This window comes from Diabrotica virgifera, chromosome 1 (genome assembly GCF_917563875.1).
Source record: "Diabrotica virgifera virgifera chromosome 1, PGI_DIABVI_V3a".
Classification (NCBI taxonomy): Eukaryota; Metazoa; Arthropoda; class Insecta; order Coleoptera; family Chrysomelidae; genus Diabrotica; species Diabrotica virgifera.
This window is the reverse complement of record NC_065443.1, coordinates 146441637-146460438: the sequence shown is the minus strand read 5'-3', so window position 1 is coordinate 146460438 and position 18802 is coordinate 146441637. Positions and strand designations below refer to the sequence as shown.

Genomic DNA, 18802 nt, shown 5'->3' with positions numbered 1-18802 from the left:
ATGTAAAGATTGTGAGGGATATGTATGAGGGAGTTACGACTAGTGTTAGGACAGGTGTGGGAGAGACTGATAAATTTCATGTGAAAGTAGGATTGCACCAAGGCTCGGTGCTTAGTCCGTATTTATTCTCATTAGTTTTGGACCAGATAACAGCGAAACTACAGGGTAACATTCCATGGTGCTTAATGTATGCTGATGATGTCGTGTTAGTAGGAAATAGTGAAAGAGACTTAGAACAAAAACTGGAACAGTGGAGACATGCTCTGGAGGAAAAAGGTTTAAAACTTAGTAGGACAAAAACAGAGTATTTGGAATGTTCATTTAAAGATGGAGCTACTACAAATAAAATGGTATCTTTGGATGGTGAAATGATTGTGAAAAGCAATAGTTTTAAGTACCTAGGATCGGTATTACAGAGTAATGGAGAAATAGATGGAGATGCATGCAGTAGAATTAGGGCTGGATGGATGAAGTGGAAAGAAGCGAGTGGTGTGTTGTGTGACAGAAAAATTCCAATGAAGCTGAAGGGAAAATTCTATAAAACAGCCATAAGACCGGCTATGATGTACGGAACTGAATGTTGGGCAGTGAAAAAGAAAGAGGAACAACGAATGCATGTGGCGGAAATGAGAATGCTTAGATGGATGAGTGGAGTGACAAAGAAGGATAAAATTAGAAATGAGTATATCAGAGGAAGTCTAGGTGTGGCACCAATTGATGCCAAAATGAGAGAGCATAGGTTAAGATGGTTTGGTCATGTTCAACGTCGAGACGTTAATCACCCAATACGAAGAATAGCTGAAGTGCAGATTCCTGGAAGGAGTAGGAGAGGAAGACCAAAGAAGACCTGGGGGGAGGCGATAAGGCAGGACATGTTGGTAAAGGGGATTAACATTGATATGACCCAAGACAGAATTGGGTGGAGAAATGCAATTAGGGAAGCCGACCCCGCATAGGGATAAGGCAAAGAGAATGATGGGTGTATTTTTGTAAGAAGATAGATTTTTTGTTTTTTCAGTATTTGCTACTGTTTTTTGTGAAGAATAAACGGTGTAATTTGATTGATCTCATACTACTTAATAGTAATAAATGTGTAGTTAGTTGATTAATTCATTGTTTTATTTGTCTTAAATAAATATGACACTTTTCAATATGCGGGATCTCGCAAATACCGAGATCCCCCCGGATTGAAAATTGGTAGTCCCGCAAATACCGAGATTGAACTTAGGCTGCGGGATTGGAAGCCTTAGCTTGAACAACTTCGTCGTTTGTTACTTTTATGACCAGCCCTTTTATGCATACATGTAGGCATTTTCCTTTGTCAGTATCACTACCACACGATTTCTTTTCGATCACTAGGAATGTTTTTTATAGATTTTGACCTTTCATGGTACTATATATTTTTTAATCCGATGCACGAAAAAATAGATTTCAATTACATCCGAACCAAATACTAAGATTTTTTATTTACATTAGATATACGTTTATTTCTTTTCTAGTCTATATTCTGCTTATAGCTTATTCATCCAAAAGGATCTGATCGATACGCTTTGGTATCTCTATGAAAACAATAAGACTAAGAGCCCCCGCAAACTGCAGACTTTTTAATCGGCCGATAGTTTAGTCGGGTTGGGCTGTCCATGATGGGTAAGCCCATCAAATTTTTTTGTCGGTCGAGACTGAATCGGTGTAATGTGCGCATCTGAATATATCTCTCTGTACTGATTAAGAAGCCGACCAAACTATCGGCCGATAAAAAGTCTGCAGTTTGCGGGGGCTCTTAGTCTTATTGTTTTCATAGAGATACCAAAGCGTATCGATCAGATCCTTTTGGATGAATAAGCTATAAGCAGAATATAGACTAGAAAAGAAATAAATGGGACATCTTAGTATTTGGTTCGGATGTAATTGAAAGGGCCCTAAGCGTCTATACTATTATGTCGTTTTCACGCGATATTAAATCCTAATAAGAGCCTTTCAAAAGGAATAACAGGAAGTGGTTGGAAAATCTAAGTAAATAAAACGCCATAATTCCACTGATGATCATTATAATAATTATATTTACAATTTTCAGCTCTGTTACGGACTAAGACGATGTTCAATAGAAAAATAACTTATATAATAGATAATAATTATAATACAATTAACTATGTACAAAGAAAATTTGAATTTGACACGCATGGTCTGGTGCATTCAACTCCACAATAAAATTTTGAATTCTTTATCAGGATATAATATGCAAGACTCTAAGGTTAAGGTTGACATGTTAAGATCAGGAAATAAGGATAAGTAAAATATTGTGTTTTATTACTATACTATGTTAAAAATATGCCAAATATGATCTATATAACACGTATAAAATTATAAGGAAATACACCTCGTAAAACAACAATTTTACGAGGTGATCTATCATTTTACAGACCAAAATGTCTTTACAAAATCTAAAATTTACGTACTTGCCACGTTTGAAGATACGAAATTTCTAAGTCAACATACATACATACTCAATTAATAATCTGTATATACTAGAAATCATCCTGGCTACAGAATGATAATGTATGTATCGATTGATATAGATGCATATTTTTTTAAGTGGATCAACGTCGTTGACAGCTTACTCCCTGAGCTATTTAGCGAACTTAAATTGCTAGTAACAGTAATTTACAATAGATACATAAAAAATAGACGAAGACATTAGTAATATACAAATGGCATTTGTGAAAAGTCTGGGGACTCAATATGCACGATCTGTAGTGTATCTTTCGCAAAGATGCCCTGATATGGATGAGGAATTATATGCCTGTTTCATTGATTTCGAGAAGGCGTTTAACAGAGTGCAGCATAATCATGGTAAATAAAGAAATGTTGGTAAACAAAAACATAGACAGGGGTGCGACAAAGGGGTATTCTATCACCTTTACTGTTTGATTACTGTTTGATTACTGATTGTACTGATATAGTAAAGCCCATTGTGAATTAACGCTGGCCGAAGTCAGCGAGGGCGTAATAGCAAACGGTAAGCCTTAATAACATAAGATATGCTGACGCCGCCTTTTTGGCAGAAACATTTGAAAAATGGCAACCCCTGTTAAAAACTCAATATACATTGCAACGATTATGGATTAAAAATAAATTTGAAGAAAACTAAGTTCCTTGGTAATATAGTAATTACGAAAGCACAAAACATCAAAGAAAATCTAGTACTGGATAATACAGGAATTAAGCAAATATCCTTATACACATAACTTGGTGCATGGATCACAGAAGATATTGATTAAATAGAACACAGATATCGTATATAGAAGTAGTTACACGGTCGACTTTTGAAAGAATAAAAATTTTTTATCGCAATATCAATATAACACATAATTCTAGAGATGAAAATACGACGATGTTATATTCTATCCTCCCTTTTATATGGAGCTGAGGCTTAGGGACTGAGGCAGTGAAGATTAAGAACTTAGAAGCACTCGAAATGTGGTGTTACCGCCATATTCCGAAAATATCATGGACGGATCCCCAAACAAAGTTATTGAACAACGAGGGAAACATTGTGGCGTTTTAAACTCAATAAAAATCAGGAAGTTGGAATACTTGGGGCACATTATGAGAGGTGAAAAATGCGAACTGTTAAGGAATACAATTCAGGGCAAAATCAAAGGCAGAAATCAACATCGTAGGAAGACCTAAAATTTCGTGGCTACGCAATATCCGTGAGTGGTTTGGTTGTAGTTCAATTGAACTTTGCAGAAGCGTAACAAACAAAATTGTAATGCCCAGAATGATTTTTAATCTTCAATACGAAAGGAACTTGGAGAAGAAGAAGAATTGCTCCAAGATCTTTTTTAAACAATAATTATTATTATATACGAGATCAAGGATGATTTAATACATTTCTTAATCTGGAATATTCATCACTTTATGTTGTTCTGAAGCTATTTCCTTGTGGCATTTTTATAATTACGTATTTTTTATGGGAAATAAGCCACAATTTTACTAAAAAATGAATTTATTAACGTTTCGAAGCCCAAATCGGGTTTCGTTGTCAAAATACAAAATACTATTAAAATAAAACAAACATGTTGTTGCTAAGTAAAAAAATTCTTCTAATAATTTCTTTAATCTGACTCATTTATATTGGCAATTCAGATGTATATTATACATTTTAAAGTAGAAGACTTTAAAATGATATCACCAATATTTATGAGTTGCGTTCCTGGGACGACTTTACTAAAAGATAGTTCATTCGATTACATGAAATCAATCCCAACTCAAGAATATCCGTCGCAAAAAAATGATTTACTATGGAATCTCTAACGCGAGAATTTTACTGTCATCGTTGCATTTGGTTGTCTTTTTAAAGACAGATCACATGCTATGATTTTTTTGCGACGGATATTCTTGAGTTGGGATTGATTTCATGTAATCGAATGAACTATCTTTTAGTAAAGTCGTCCCAGGAACGCAACTCATAAATATTGGTGATATCATTTTAAAGTCTTCTACTTTAAAATGTATAATATACATCTGAATTGCCAATATAAATGAGTCAGATTAAAGAAATTATTAGAAGAATTTTTTTACTTAGCAACAACATGTTTGTTTTATTTTAATAGTATTTTGTATTTTGACAACGAAACCCGATTTGGACTTGGAAACGTTAATAAATTCATTTTTTAGTAAAATTGTGGCTTATTTCCCATAAAAAATACGTAATTCATCACTTAATTCAATTATTTTATTGATGACAGCATTGGGTAGCTATGACAATATTATACGTTTCAGGTACGTTCTATCTAGTATAAACTGCTGAAAATGGAACGTTTTCCTGGTAGCATGTTCCCCCATGACCAATAGCACAAAACCATTATTAATTTCGAAAGTATCAAGATTGTTAATGGATCCCGCCTTTAAACTCAAAGCTTATACTTCGTATAACAGAATCCGTATAATATTTTGCTTCTCAGATTGAACTCTATCTGCAAATAGACAGATTTTTGAGGTTTCAGAAATACATTTTTAGCTTGTTTTGTTCTTTTTTTTTATTATAGCCACGGAATTCCGCAGTAGAAGTATTTCAACAGCTTGACTCGTTTGATCTGCTCCAGCTACACATATGTTTGTCTTCAAGTAATTCCTTATATCGATAGATACAAATTTCTTCTTTAAACTATTTACTTCCAAACCCAATGCATCGACTAAAATACTTTGTACATCCTAGTACTAGAAGTAAATATTTCATTAAAGATCACGGACTAAACTATGACATTTGTGTTGAAACAAGACAAATCTGCGAAAAAACGTAAAAAATTTAAAATAAGAATTGGTCAGATATATGAAGTTTGAGGCTGTATGGGCAAGCAATAGCCTTGCAATAACCTGAACAAGATAACACAACGTATCTTGCGAATAAACCGCAGCAACAAAAGATATGCGAACTTACTTTCTTCCTTTTTGTGAGGTTGGAATTTGTTATTATATTTTTGATATTTCTTAATTAGATTTTGAGAAAATACATATAGCAAAACAAATGAATTGCCAAGGGCGAATCAAGAGAGAATTTAAAAAAATGTAAATTTAAATATTTGCAGTTCAAATGTTTTTAGTTTCAAACACATATACATATATGTACAAAACAAGGGATAAATATGTCTTCTGGAATAGAATTGAACAAAAGCAGTAACGGAGGCTTCAAGAATGACATAGGATGTTTTGTAAATCAAAATATTGATAATTTTACAAAGTGCCAATTGTTAGAACGACCTTGGCAGCCATCAAAACAAAATGATATCAATTTCCCTATTTTGTAAACACAAAGAATAAAAAGAAGAAGAATAAAAAAGAAGAATAAAAAATATGGTCCCAATAAAGGGATGGCAGCCCAAAGCCTTGCCACGAAACCTTAAACATCTTTTCCCAAACTCATGGGCACAGACGAGGCCATACAAACTCATGAAAAAATATCGTAGCACAAGGAGTGCAGGTTGGGCTGGATTTTCTACAAAGTTATCGCAACCCGCAAAAGTCAGTCATTAACCAGATATACTCTCAGAGGTCTAAACAGATACAAGAAAATAGAGAAATACTACGACCATTATAAGAGTCTATAGTGTTCTTAGGCCGACAAAATATTCCTCTAAGGGACCCTCGCGATGATGGCCTTCTGCTTCTGGACGAGGATGCTGGACTTATCAATGAGGCAAATTTCAGGGAATTGTGAAGGATTAAAATCGCATCAGGAGATGAGACATCATCTAAAACAACATCTATCCACAGCATCTTCCCGAGCAACATACACATAACAGCTTTCTCTAAATTGGAGATACATACACCAAAACAACATTCGTGAAGATTTAATCAAGTTTATTGACGCTTATGAGAACATAAAAATACTTAGTGAAAATGAAGAAATAGGGGAAGAACAACGTCTGACAGGAGAAGCTTTGGGAAAAATAGTATTAAACTTGTTGAAAAAACTGCACTTGGATCCGAAGAAATGTGTAGTAATCGGTATTGACTCTAATAGTACTTTAATAATGATAAGTTTTGAGTGTCTTTTTGCCACTCAAAAGTGTGTGAAAATGCCTTAAAACTCACCACTTTAGCCATAATTAAAAAAAAAATTAATTTAAAAAAAAGACAGTCCCCCGTTACTCCCCCAAAAAAAGCCATAGCCCCCACAGAAATTCGGCCCTGGATCCGCCCTTGTAAATTGCCGATTTATTTTGTTATAAACATAATACCTTATCATTTTTAAAAACTACAAAGTATACATATTTACGAAAGACAGTTAAAATTTAATTTCGATACAGAACATAACGATTCACTTACGTATTTCAACCTTATGGAATCCTCAGAGCGAACTGCGATAAGCTCACTGAAGAATTCATAAGGATGGAATACGTATAAGCGAATGGTGATGCTCTGTATTGAAATTAAGGCTACGGCCAGACAAGCGACAATTTACGGCCCTGTACAAGCAGTAAAATAAAGCGCGAAAAATGGGTCCCACGGTGAGTGTAGTGGATGAACAGACAGCTGTAAATCCTGGTCTGGCCATCCACTAAACTCACTGTGGGACCCATTTTTCGCGATTCACTTTACTGCTCTTACAGCGCAGTAAATTGTCGCTTGTCGGGCCAAAGCCTAAATCTTAACAGATTTTCGTATTTTTGGTTACTCACGCAATATGAGAACTAGAAATCAGTTCGTTATGGGATGAGTTTTTCCTAGATAAGTTGCCTATTATGGAATACAATTTTTAGATTCCTCATGTCAGTTCATTTATCGTTTGTCTGGTTTGCAAATTATAGAAAGCACGGATTTGACATTTTCCTGAATTGATTTCGAACGTAAGAAATACCCCCTCCGTGGCTCAGTGGTAAGAGCGCCTGCCTTTGGATCGAAAAATACATGAGAAATATTAAAAAAAAATTAGAGAATAGATAATACAAAAAAAAAATAAAAACATACTGAGAACCGATACGGGTTAATTTTCTGAGCAGATAGTCCGAAATTAACTCTTTAAGTCCATGCCATTAAAAAAACGTAGGAAATCTTTGAATGTATGTTGTTTTTTTTATACATAATAAGTTGCACCAGTACATGCGTTCGACAAAGCTAAAAGAACGAAGCTAAAATCATGCGTAGTCAACATCGCTACATCGACTATAGGTTGAAGGATCGACAAATACATATTTTCTTCTTTATTTTTAATATTCACAATAAATTTAACTGTTCTCAAGAACTTATATTTCTAGTTGTCGAGAAAATTATTTAAAAATCTTATGTACATATTGGATATAATACAATATTAAGGACATTTAGTGGTATCGACAACAAATTTAGACAAATAAGTCGAATATGATAGAAAAAAATAAGTCGTGATTAATATGTAGTAGTAAATTTTAAGACGTTCCATTCTAACAGTTTTAGAAGTGGGGATAATAAATATCAGTTTAATCGTTTTACCTAATATGTATAAAGCTCAGAAATAAATTTTATTTGATAAATAATAATAAAATATTTGATAAATATTAATAAAATATTTAATAAATATTAAATAAAACATTTGACTGTTCAAAAGATAAGTTAATACAATATTTCTTATATAAATACCTTTGAAATTATAATACCAAGAAATAATAAAATATGCAATATATGACTATACAGTTAAAAGAAATAAAATCAGATCGACCATCAATCTGAAGGTTTTATTTATTTTTGTTCACAACTTTTGCAATACATTTTTCCCTGGGAGGCTTTATATACAGTGATGAGCGCGCTAATAACCGGCAAAATAGCACTAAAGATAGAAAATATATTAAGTTGTGAGATAAAAAGAAATGAAACTAGTCGAGCTGGGAAATTTAGCGATGTTAACATATACATTTACATTATATGGATTTTTTCCCACTTTTAGACGTATCGCACGAGTTTGGAAACTACCACTGTCACAGTGACAGTTTTAGTTGACATACTCCTCTTATACGTGTAAAGATGGGAAACAATCAATATAATGTAAATGTATAAGTTAATATCGCTAAATGTCCCAGCTCGACTAGTTTCATTTCTTTTTATCTCACAACTTAATACGTTTTTCATCTTTTGTGCTATTTTGCCGGTTATTAGGGCGCTCATCACTGTACTTTGTAATTAATTGCGGAAAAAAGGTATGTTTGGATATTGCCATTTTAAGAGTGAATAAACAATAGAAGTATATAAGTCACACCTTAAAAAACGTGCTTGGACGAAATAGACGTATTTTCAATTACAATTTAGGATAATTCCAATGAAATATAGTAGATAAAATGGGAATATCAAGAAAATAAGTTCAGATCCGAATTATTTTTCTTCTGGAACTGGAATGAAAATGAATAGGAGAAGGTTCCCGTTACAAATGAACCAAAAATACAAATAGAAAGGCCTGATGAACATAATAGTTAATAGAGTCTACAGACGATCAGAGGAGATTTTCTCAGAATGGAAAGTTTCGCAGCATGTAATCTGACACACAATTTTACCGTTGGACAAGCTTCCATTATAATGATATTACAGTAAGAATCTAATAACTAAATGGATCTTTGTCAAAGTTTGTTTACACAATAAAAACATATTCTAGAATAGACAGGTTATAAAGTAACTGCTACGACGTTTTGAACTTGTTGCCACCTCAATAATTCACATAAAGAAAGCTTTAACCCGGCATTGGTCGCTAGGTAGGTTGTTACGCGAGTGGTCGCTCGTGAGATTTTCTCTCACATATTCAACTTTTGCCTTTCTTTGCAAAATTTTACAAAAAAGATGAGGTTTCATCAACCATAAAGCCATTGCTTTAAAAAGACACGACGTTTTTCTGTTTTATTATTATTATCTTTATATAAAATGTGACTATTGATGCCGCCAATATTTAACATTGAAAAATATATGGAGATTGACCATCTACATAATCTACAAATAACCCGTGAAACAGAATATAGGATTTTCATATCATCGACCACATCCACGGCGCCTTTTATTACATCATAAAAGGATATTATTTTAGGTTTTAAGGGGAAGAATAAAATTAATTTTTATACACACTTGGTGACGCCGGTGGTCGCTTGATGAGAGAATCTCTCACATGAAGCGCACTGACTCAACAATATGGTGATACTAAGTAAACTGAGTCACTATCTGAGCGGACTAGTCTATTAGATTGTCGAGGGAGGATAGTTAGGAGACTAGAAGGAAATACTGCGCGTATAATTTCTCAGAAAAAAAGTTGTGCGCAATTTTCTGAAACCGTGAGAGAAAATCTCATATAGCGACCACTGGCGGGTTAAAAAGATATTAAAGTTAATAGATTGCCGTTACCACTAAAAAATTCTAAAATAAATAGTAAAATTAATAAAAAATAACACAGTCAAAACTTAAATATTCGCGACTTTACAATATCGAATTGAGAATTCGAATAAACGGTATCGAAAGCTTCAAAATAAAAACGATTGGTAAATATGCTACAGTATGAGCAACTCAAAAAGTATTAAGTTACCAAGGAAAATAATTACAGTTAAGTCCCTGAATCTTTATCCGTGCGTCATCATTTAAAGCATACGAAATAATTCTATGATAAGTCGGAAATTGAAATTTACTAAACGCAACAGCAAGTCACTTACTGTCACTTGCTGTTGCGTTTAGTAAATTTCAATTTCCGACTTATCATCGACTTATTTCGTATGCTTTAAATATTAAATGATGACGCACGGGTACAGATTCAGGGACTCAACTGTATAAATGTTTCTAAATAAACACTTGGATTTATTAAATTGTCCATTCTACCTTATAAATTGTTTAGAAAAATACTGGAAACAGGTTATCTGCTACAGATTCTCGAGATTAACGCTTCATGAAATAGCCCCATTGGATTCATGTGTCCCTTGACTTTCGCCAGTAAAAAAGCCTGTTGTGACACTGAGCTGATTTCTGCTTGTTTTCTGCAGTAGCCAAGCCCTACTAGCGCATGTCCGTTAATGGGGCTGTCCCATGACTAATATTCATTTTGTCATGGGCTTGACGACCTATATTTTTCAGACAAAGTTATTTTATGTTCGGATTCAGACTTTTTTCTGGTCACACACGGTGATTTTTGGCACTCCCACGGCCGGCCCTGTCCAGCCGAAGTATTCGTAACTGATTCTCTTATGGCAAGTCTATTGTCGTCACAAACTACGTCAAATTTCATCCAAATAGTTTTAATATTGGTTCTGCTGCTTTGATGACCATGAAAGCATGGTTTTGAGTCGTTGATGATAGCAAGTATCCTTTTATAGGTTCCTAAACTTTTATTTCACGTTAAGAACGGAACGTTCGGCTTATGCAGATCAGTGTTGCCAAAACTCTCAGGCATGGATTCCTACTAGACTGTCGATATACGATTCATTCTAATCAGATGGCGCGGCATCGGCACACTTCTATCGTCCATAAGAAATACATAGCCCTAACTACCAACGTTCTGTTCTTAATGTGAAACGCTGTATATAATACTGCCGACATATCGCATTTCTTTTTGTCACTTATAAGATCTTTCCCTACATCTTGTAACATATTGTGTCTTCTTATCTAACAGAATTTTTGTATTCATAATATGAGTTTTACTTGGTATCCTATGTTCCTGAGCTGCCAGCAAGGTAAAGGTAGTCATGTTAATCACCAACATTCTACACGGAAAGACACCGTAAGAAGAACATGTTCCTTCAGTCTAGCGTCAACCAGTTTTTTCTGTTTCAGTTATCACTGTTATCGTCATTCTTACAAATTAAGTTAAATCAGAATTTACCAGGACATATTACATCTTCAAAAAAATATTCAATTACTTATCTGAAGAACTGGAGACAAAACTGACCTAATGACCTAAAATATTAAACTAATAGGTTTGAATATTTGAACTTACTTATAACTAAGGAAGTAAAAAATATTAACAAATAATAAACACGCCAATCTTTACTTGAACGAACGGAAGAAAAGTGGCATAGTAAAGACCCTAAAGTGCAGAAAAATACTGGACATGGAAGAACTCTGAAAAAATAATATTCTTGAAAAGGTAGAACTAAACACAGTTGAATGAAACTAAAGAGCACTATCTCTACAAACGAGTGATTTTTGTTTTGAGATGAATTTTGAAGCTTTTGATACTTTAGACATGAGCATAAAATCGTCACACCTCGACTTGCTCCTTTTAAAATCTCGCAAAGTTTGATTTGGACTAGTTTTTATACACACATATTTATACATTGAGATGGGATTTCTTAAAAAATTATTCGCTAGTCAGTCATTACCGCGCGAACTTTACACCTCACCGTCTTTCAGTCTTAGGAACTACTTGTTTTCTTAAAACCCAGTCTCTTTCGCGCTTCCAACATTAAAACGCCTCACCGAGGTGTCACACCTGGACAGTCTTTTCACTTTGGTCCGTCGAGGAAGTTGACATCGCTCCATGGAAAGCTACTTCAGGGGTTTCGCCATCGACGCAAAGAGGCGGATTACCCAGCACAGTGACTATCGGCTGCAGATCTGTAACAAAGAAGAGATGGCCATTAAAATTGGGTTTTTTTAAAAAAGGACACCGCGCACATCTTATGGAAAATACACACACCGGCAAAATTAAAGGAACACCTTAAAAATGGGACATGTTTGATGTCTCGAATTTCCTAAACCAGTTGTCCGATTTGAGTGATTTTTTTAGTATGTTACAGCCTTATTATTTAAGATTATCGGCGTAATAATATTTTTGCTAGACAGGTAAATGTCATTTTATACCGGTTGTAAGAATCATACTGCGTTTTTTCCTTAAAGTTCGGAACACCCTGTGGAATATTCTAGCGTAAATAAAATATTGAAATTAAAACTTAATTGTAGGATAATAAAATTATAGAATTATGTTGGATAATAAAAAAGGTACTTTAACAACTTGCCATATTAATCATCAATAAAGGGTGTTTCTAAATAAGTGCGACAAACTTTAAGGCGTAATTCTGCATAAAAAATTAACGACCGTTTGCTTTATAAACATTTTGTCCGCAAATGCTTCGTTTTACAACCGAAACAAACTGACCCGTACAAACTGACGATTTATTTATTGCTCTAAAACCGGTTGAGACATGCAAATGAAATTTGGTAGGTTTAAAGAGGTCGTTATTGCGCATTTTTTGACATACAATTAGGAATTTAATATTCACCATTGGCGTGCATACGGGATATATCTAAAATGTTTATACCCGTATGCAATGATGAATATAAAATTCTTAGTTATATGTCAAAAAATACGCAATAACTACCTACCAAATTTCATTTTGCATATCTCAAGCGGTTTTAGAGCAATAAATAAATAAATCATCAGTTTGTAAGAAAACATTCAACATAACGTATCTTGGAAACGAAGCATTTTGAGGACATACGGTCATTAATTTTTCATGCAGAATTACCCCTTAAAGTGTGTCGCACTTATTTAGAAACACCCTGTATTCATGAAGAACATGGCTAGTTGTTAAAGTACCTAACTTTTTTATTATCCGACATAAGCAAATGAATCAAAACAGGAAATGTTGAGAAAGTCTAAGACTACAATTTCAATATTTTATATATTATGCTAGGATATTCCACAGGGTGTTCCGAACTTTACAGAAGAAACACAGTATGATTGTTACACCTAGTATAAAATGACATTTACTTGTCTAGCAAAAATATTATTACACCAATATTTTTAAATGATAAGGCTCTAACATACTAAAAAATCACTTAAATCGGACTGGTTTATGAAATTCGAGACATCAAACATATTCCATTTTTAAGGTGTTCCTTTAATTTTGCCGGTGTGTACATTGGCACTCAAATGCAATAAAATTTACATAATATTTTCCTAACAAGTGCAGAAAGTCATACTTTTCCGCACGCGACTGCAGTTTGCCTAACGACGCGAAGCGGGAGTTCGGCAAGCAGTCGAGTGCGGAAAAGAGACTTTCTGCAAGCGTTAGGAACAATATTTTTTCTACGACTCTTTAAAAAATGACCAAATCTTAATCAATTAATTTAATTAATATGAAAATACATACACAAATGAATTCTTTGACAAGGTTGTCAAAACCAAAGTTTCAGCATAATTGGTTCGCATGACGACGATCTTGGTTTCCATGACGACGATTCAAAACCACTGTTATTGTCTACTGATTTGACTTTCGAATATTATGTCAAAATTATTTTATTTCATCGAATTCTCGCGTTAATTTCATTAAAACATGAACACAATAAGATATATTTTTGAAATAAATTAGTAAATAATATCTAAATATTAGTTTATTGCATGTATTATAATTATTTTAAGGCCATATTAACATATCTAAATTAACACGCGTGCGGAAAAGTAAAACGCGTGCGGAAAAGTAACACGCGTGCGAAAAAGTAAAACTTTTTAAACTAAAATGCGTGCGCGAAAGTAGACATTTTTGCACGCTCGTAGAAAAATATATTTGCCTCGAAATTACAATCATTTCATATTAGTGCGCCAACTTTGAATTAATATTATTAATGGTATAAATTGTAATTAAAATTTATCGAAATCACATTTCTGAAGTCCATAAAACTGCAATTCATAAATACTATTAGACTAGTGACTATTGAAACAGCTTCCTAGCGTGAGGTAAGCAGATTAGAGGAACTATATATATACTTTTATACGACTGACCAAATTATACCTACTTTATTATTTATGAGATAAGAGTAATCCTCCGCCTTAATACCTGAAGAAAGATTTATGAACTGGCGATTCACAGAATGTATTTTCTCTCTTTAACTGATTTACATTTCCATTTCATTTTTGATTTAGTTTTATCAATTTACGCCGTTAATAATCAAAACTCAGAGTTTGCGCAATGATGTAATTTAATTGTAATTTCGAGACGAATCTATTTATGTAATTTTTATTTCATTTGAGTGATATTATATTTTCCATAAGATGTGTGCGGTGTCCTTTAAAAATATAAATTTTTATATTATGGATATTATTACAATTCTTTTGTCAAGTGGAATATTACAATAATTATTGTAATGTCTACAGAGCCAATCGTAAATAGTTAATAGATAAAAAATCATTGTACAAACATACACAAGATATCAAGATTTGCCCTCATCTGAGGGAGCTGTACACGAAGACAAGATTAATAGTTGTTTTTTTGGCATCTCCTAGGTCCAGTTTCACCAACAACAAATAAATCAATGAATAAAATTTATTATCAATGAATAAAATTTATAAATCAATGAATAAAATTCTTCGAATAAAATTTATTAGACGTTTAAGTTTATATTTTGTTTCAATATAATTTTGATAATTTAAAGTTAAACTTGCGAATTTACTTTCTTCTAAATATTTACAGCCAGATTAACTTGCCAATTTACTCGAAAAGTAAGTATTTTTTTGATAAATAAATAAAATAAGTCTTATTTGACGTTAGTAAAATGGAGAAATGTCAGTTTAATGGTCGAATAATTTTAATCATAAAATAAACTACTATTTGTCGTTGGTGAAACCGGCCCATAGTCTGAAAAACTACTCAAAAATCAAGGATTGATTATCCAACGTGATGATGAGGCGTCAGACCTAAAAATATGTGGTTTTAAAGAAAACATGTATAGGAATATAACGTGCAATGAAATTATGCACCACTACTGCCAGATATAATGCTAGACCTTCCACCACTACACATATATTTAAGGAATATCCCTCTATAACGTGTCTTTAAGCTCAGTATCCTAAATCCAGCAACTTTGTTAGACGTCTGTGGATAAAACCAAATGCATAAATCATAAGAGGCGCCCTCAGTTACTATACTGATATTGATTAAGAACATATTAAGGAGACGGAAGAGAGGATCATCATCATCACCGTCACCTACAGCTATTCCATCCATCGTCGGATGTAGCCCTCCCTTAGATGTGTCCATTCATTTCTGTTAGTTGTTTTTTGCATCCTTTCGTGGCCAGCCATTTGCTTGATGTCATCAGTCCATCTGGTTTGAGGTCTGCCTCTACTTCTCTTACTTGCTCTTGGTCGCCATTCAGGAATTCGCTTGGTCCAATGATTGTTTCCTTTCTTACTATGTACGCTGCCAAGTTCTACTTTAACATGGCAATCTTTTGGATCACATCTGTTACGTTTGATCGTCTTATTCCGATCGCTGAGCTTAATGTCGAGTACGCTCCGTTCCTTGGCTCTCTGAGTCACTGAAGTTTGTGGATTATGTTGTTGTTAAAATCCCATATTTCAGTTCGATATGTCAGAATACGTACAGACAATACATACTGATCGAAGAACTGAAGAGGAGATAGTAACCCTATAACTATGTTTCCTATATTTCTAGCGGAATTACTAGCAATCAATATTTGTGCTCAAAAGTGCTTAAGAAAACGTTAAAATTCGGCCTTTAGAAATATTTATTATCTCTGACAACCAAGGTAATGAGGTCACGAGGTTCAGAAATGACTGATAAAGAATCATCAAAAGAAATTAAGAGCCACTCAAGGGAACATCCATAAATTACGTCGTAAAAATTTTGGAGTTTTTAATACCCTCCCCTCTTCCGTCGTAAACCGTCGTTTGCAGTTGACACCCCCCTCATACCGACGTCGCAGTTGCAACTCATGACCCCCTTTTTAGTGATTTTTTTAATTCCATGTTATTCCTAGATTTTTAAAAGTTAGCTATCAAAGTTTATTTACGAATGTATCCAAATCAGTACTACTATGTAGCTCATTAATATCCGCGTACTCTCTCAATTCACTCTACAACAAATAAGGGAAAATTGGATTGGAATAATAATATAGGGACAATTGGACAATAGACGACACTTTTATCGGAGTTCCTATGCTTTGTAAATCTTGATACTTATTTTGTTTTGATTTCAATGTCATTTCTTTTATTAAGTATAAACAGATACAATGTACTAACTAAATAGAATAGAACATTTTATTTCTATTCATTCTTTTTTTTTTCACACAGAGTATTCAGTAAATAAGTGAACAGTTTAATATTTACTGCTTCCAGATGTTCTTCTGAAAAGAAGCGTTTGTTTAAAGACATAGGACAATGTTTTATTGTTTGTTGTTATTCTGTATAAAACTGCTAGCAATATTATTAAGGCTGTGAGTGATAAAAACGAAATGAAAAGTATACGATAAAAGTAATATACAAATTCTTTTTCATTCTAAAATAGGGTATATTTTTTATATTCGTGAACATCAAACGACATCGGATGTGCACTTATGACCCCCTCCCCCTGTCGTATACCGTCGCAATAAGCAAAGTCCCCCTCCCCCTTTTCAAAGACGTAGTTTATGGATGATACCCAAAGGTAAATCCAGACTAAAAAAAATTATGAATATTGATAAACAACTCTCGAACCACCTATACAAACTAGGTAAGGTGAATGAACCATGGTGCCGAAAGTACGAAATGGAAGAAGAGACTGCCATACACATACTATGCTATTGCAGTCTGCGATGTTTCTATGCAAGGAATTCACTGGTCAACTGAGGTTTGAAAAAGAAGAGATTGCGATTGAAGAGAGAGAGAGAGGCCACAGAACTTATTAGAATTTAAGGAAAAGAAACAAGGTATGGTACAAAAGTCTTATGACCAAGTGCCAGAGACTAACGAGTCTCGCCTGAGTTAAGAAGAAGAAGAAGAAGAAGAACCAATGTAATCTCCGGACTATAAAGCTACCAACAAGTTGGAACTGCGAAGATTCCCTAAGCAGCTCTATAAGCACAATAAAGTAACTTTGTTATGGGTGCTAGCACACAAAGAAATTAATGGCAACGAGATGCTGATAGTACTGCTGATCAATGAGCTAGTACTTTCATTGGACCAGAACCATTGTGCGGTATCGGAAAAAGCCTGAATAATGCCTTGTGTAGACTTCACATATACTGTTTGGTTACTACTGTTTTTTTTTTTTAATTTGGCAACATTTTCGGAAATTTATAATATTACGCATATTTCCCAAAAGGCAATATAACCGACTAGGAAATTTTATTAAAATATAATGATAAACAACTTTAGTCAAAGTTTCATGGTTGTTGCATGGAAACAGCTATCTAGTTTATTTTATTTTTCTCTTCTAGGGAACATCCCTGTATGTTGATTCCTTCACCAGATGCATAAAAAATTTATTCATCCGCATATTTTTGCATACTCCCAACTGCATCTATTTCAAATATTGTTTTATTCATGAATTTCCTGTACCATGTTTGCCTGTAAATACAACGATTTTGTATTTACCACTATATTAATAATTGAAACTCTCTGAAAATACATTTTTTTTAACACCAGTAATGAATAAACACATCAGATGAGTTTTTTCGGTGAAAACAAAAATCACTGAACTAACAGATGATCCAGAATTATCCTAATTACCGTGTAATTTACGTGTTTTTTCATATTCGTGATTGCACTCCATTTGAAATATTTTTCTGTATTTGAAAATTACCCTTCGGGCTTTTTATCTAGAAAATCTGTGTGTCTGTATTGCCTGCTTGCCGGCATGTATAAAACAAACCAATTAGTATAGTGCTGTGATCGTTCATAGACATGTCATGGTATTTTACCTAATTGATCACCTGAGAATGGTAAACAACTTTGTTTACATCAGAAGCTTGTATCCCACACGTGCTCACTTTTGAGTTTTTACGTAATTAACAAAATTTAATAAAGACAGAAGGAGATATACAATGATATATGTAGATGCAACTTTCTATTATGTAGACTAGGCGGAAACGGCGGGTTCGTTGGGAAAAATATTCCCATGAGATATTTTTGCATAATCACATTCGTGAGACATCCCAGAATAAGTTTCAAGAAGTCGCCCACGAGAAAAGTGGGCCAATTATTTTTAACAATTTTTTTTTAATCAAATTGCAAAAATCAATATTTTGGCCCTGACTAGGTGTTTTTTAGGTTTTTTTGGACCATTCTGGACAAAAAAGGTCTCTTATATTTTTTCTCTAAAGTTGATCTTTTTCGAGTTATAAGCAAGTTAAAATTTGAAAAACGCGAAAATGGCCATTTTTAATAACTCGGTCAAAAATTATTATTTTGAAAGTCAGAAAGTGACTAAATCAAAGTTTAAAGTCGCCGTTACATAACCCTGAAGAAATCTGTGTCATTAATTTACTACTAAGCTGTTATTTTTAATTAATAACAATGAGTGGTTGTATCCTATTGACGCTGTTGTAAATGTGAGTGCGAGTAAGATGCACAATTGGACTGCTGGAA

The 18802-nt window shown here is 33.6% G+C and overlaps 1 protein-coding gene across 2 annotated transcripts in view; it reads right to left on the bottom strand.

The window, feature by feature from the left end:
* Window positions 1-2031: 2031 nt before the first annotated feature.
* Window positions 2032-18802, bottom strand: part of LOC114326222 (uncharacterized) — a 902327-nt gene continuing 885556 nt past the window's right edge. For both annotated transcript variants that reach the window (XM_028274518.2, XM_028274519.2), the window contains one exon: window positions 2032-12051. In XM_028274518.2, the coding sequence (XP_028130319.1) occupies window positions 11921-12051 (131 nt within the window). In that variant the 3' untranslated portion in view covers window positions 2032-11920. The remainder of the gene's footprint in view (window positions 12052-18802) is intronic.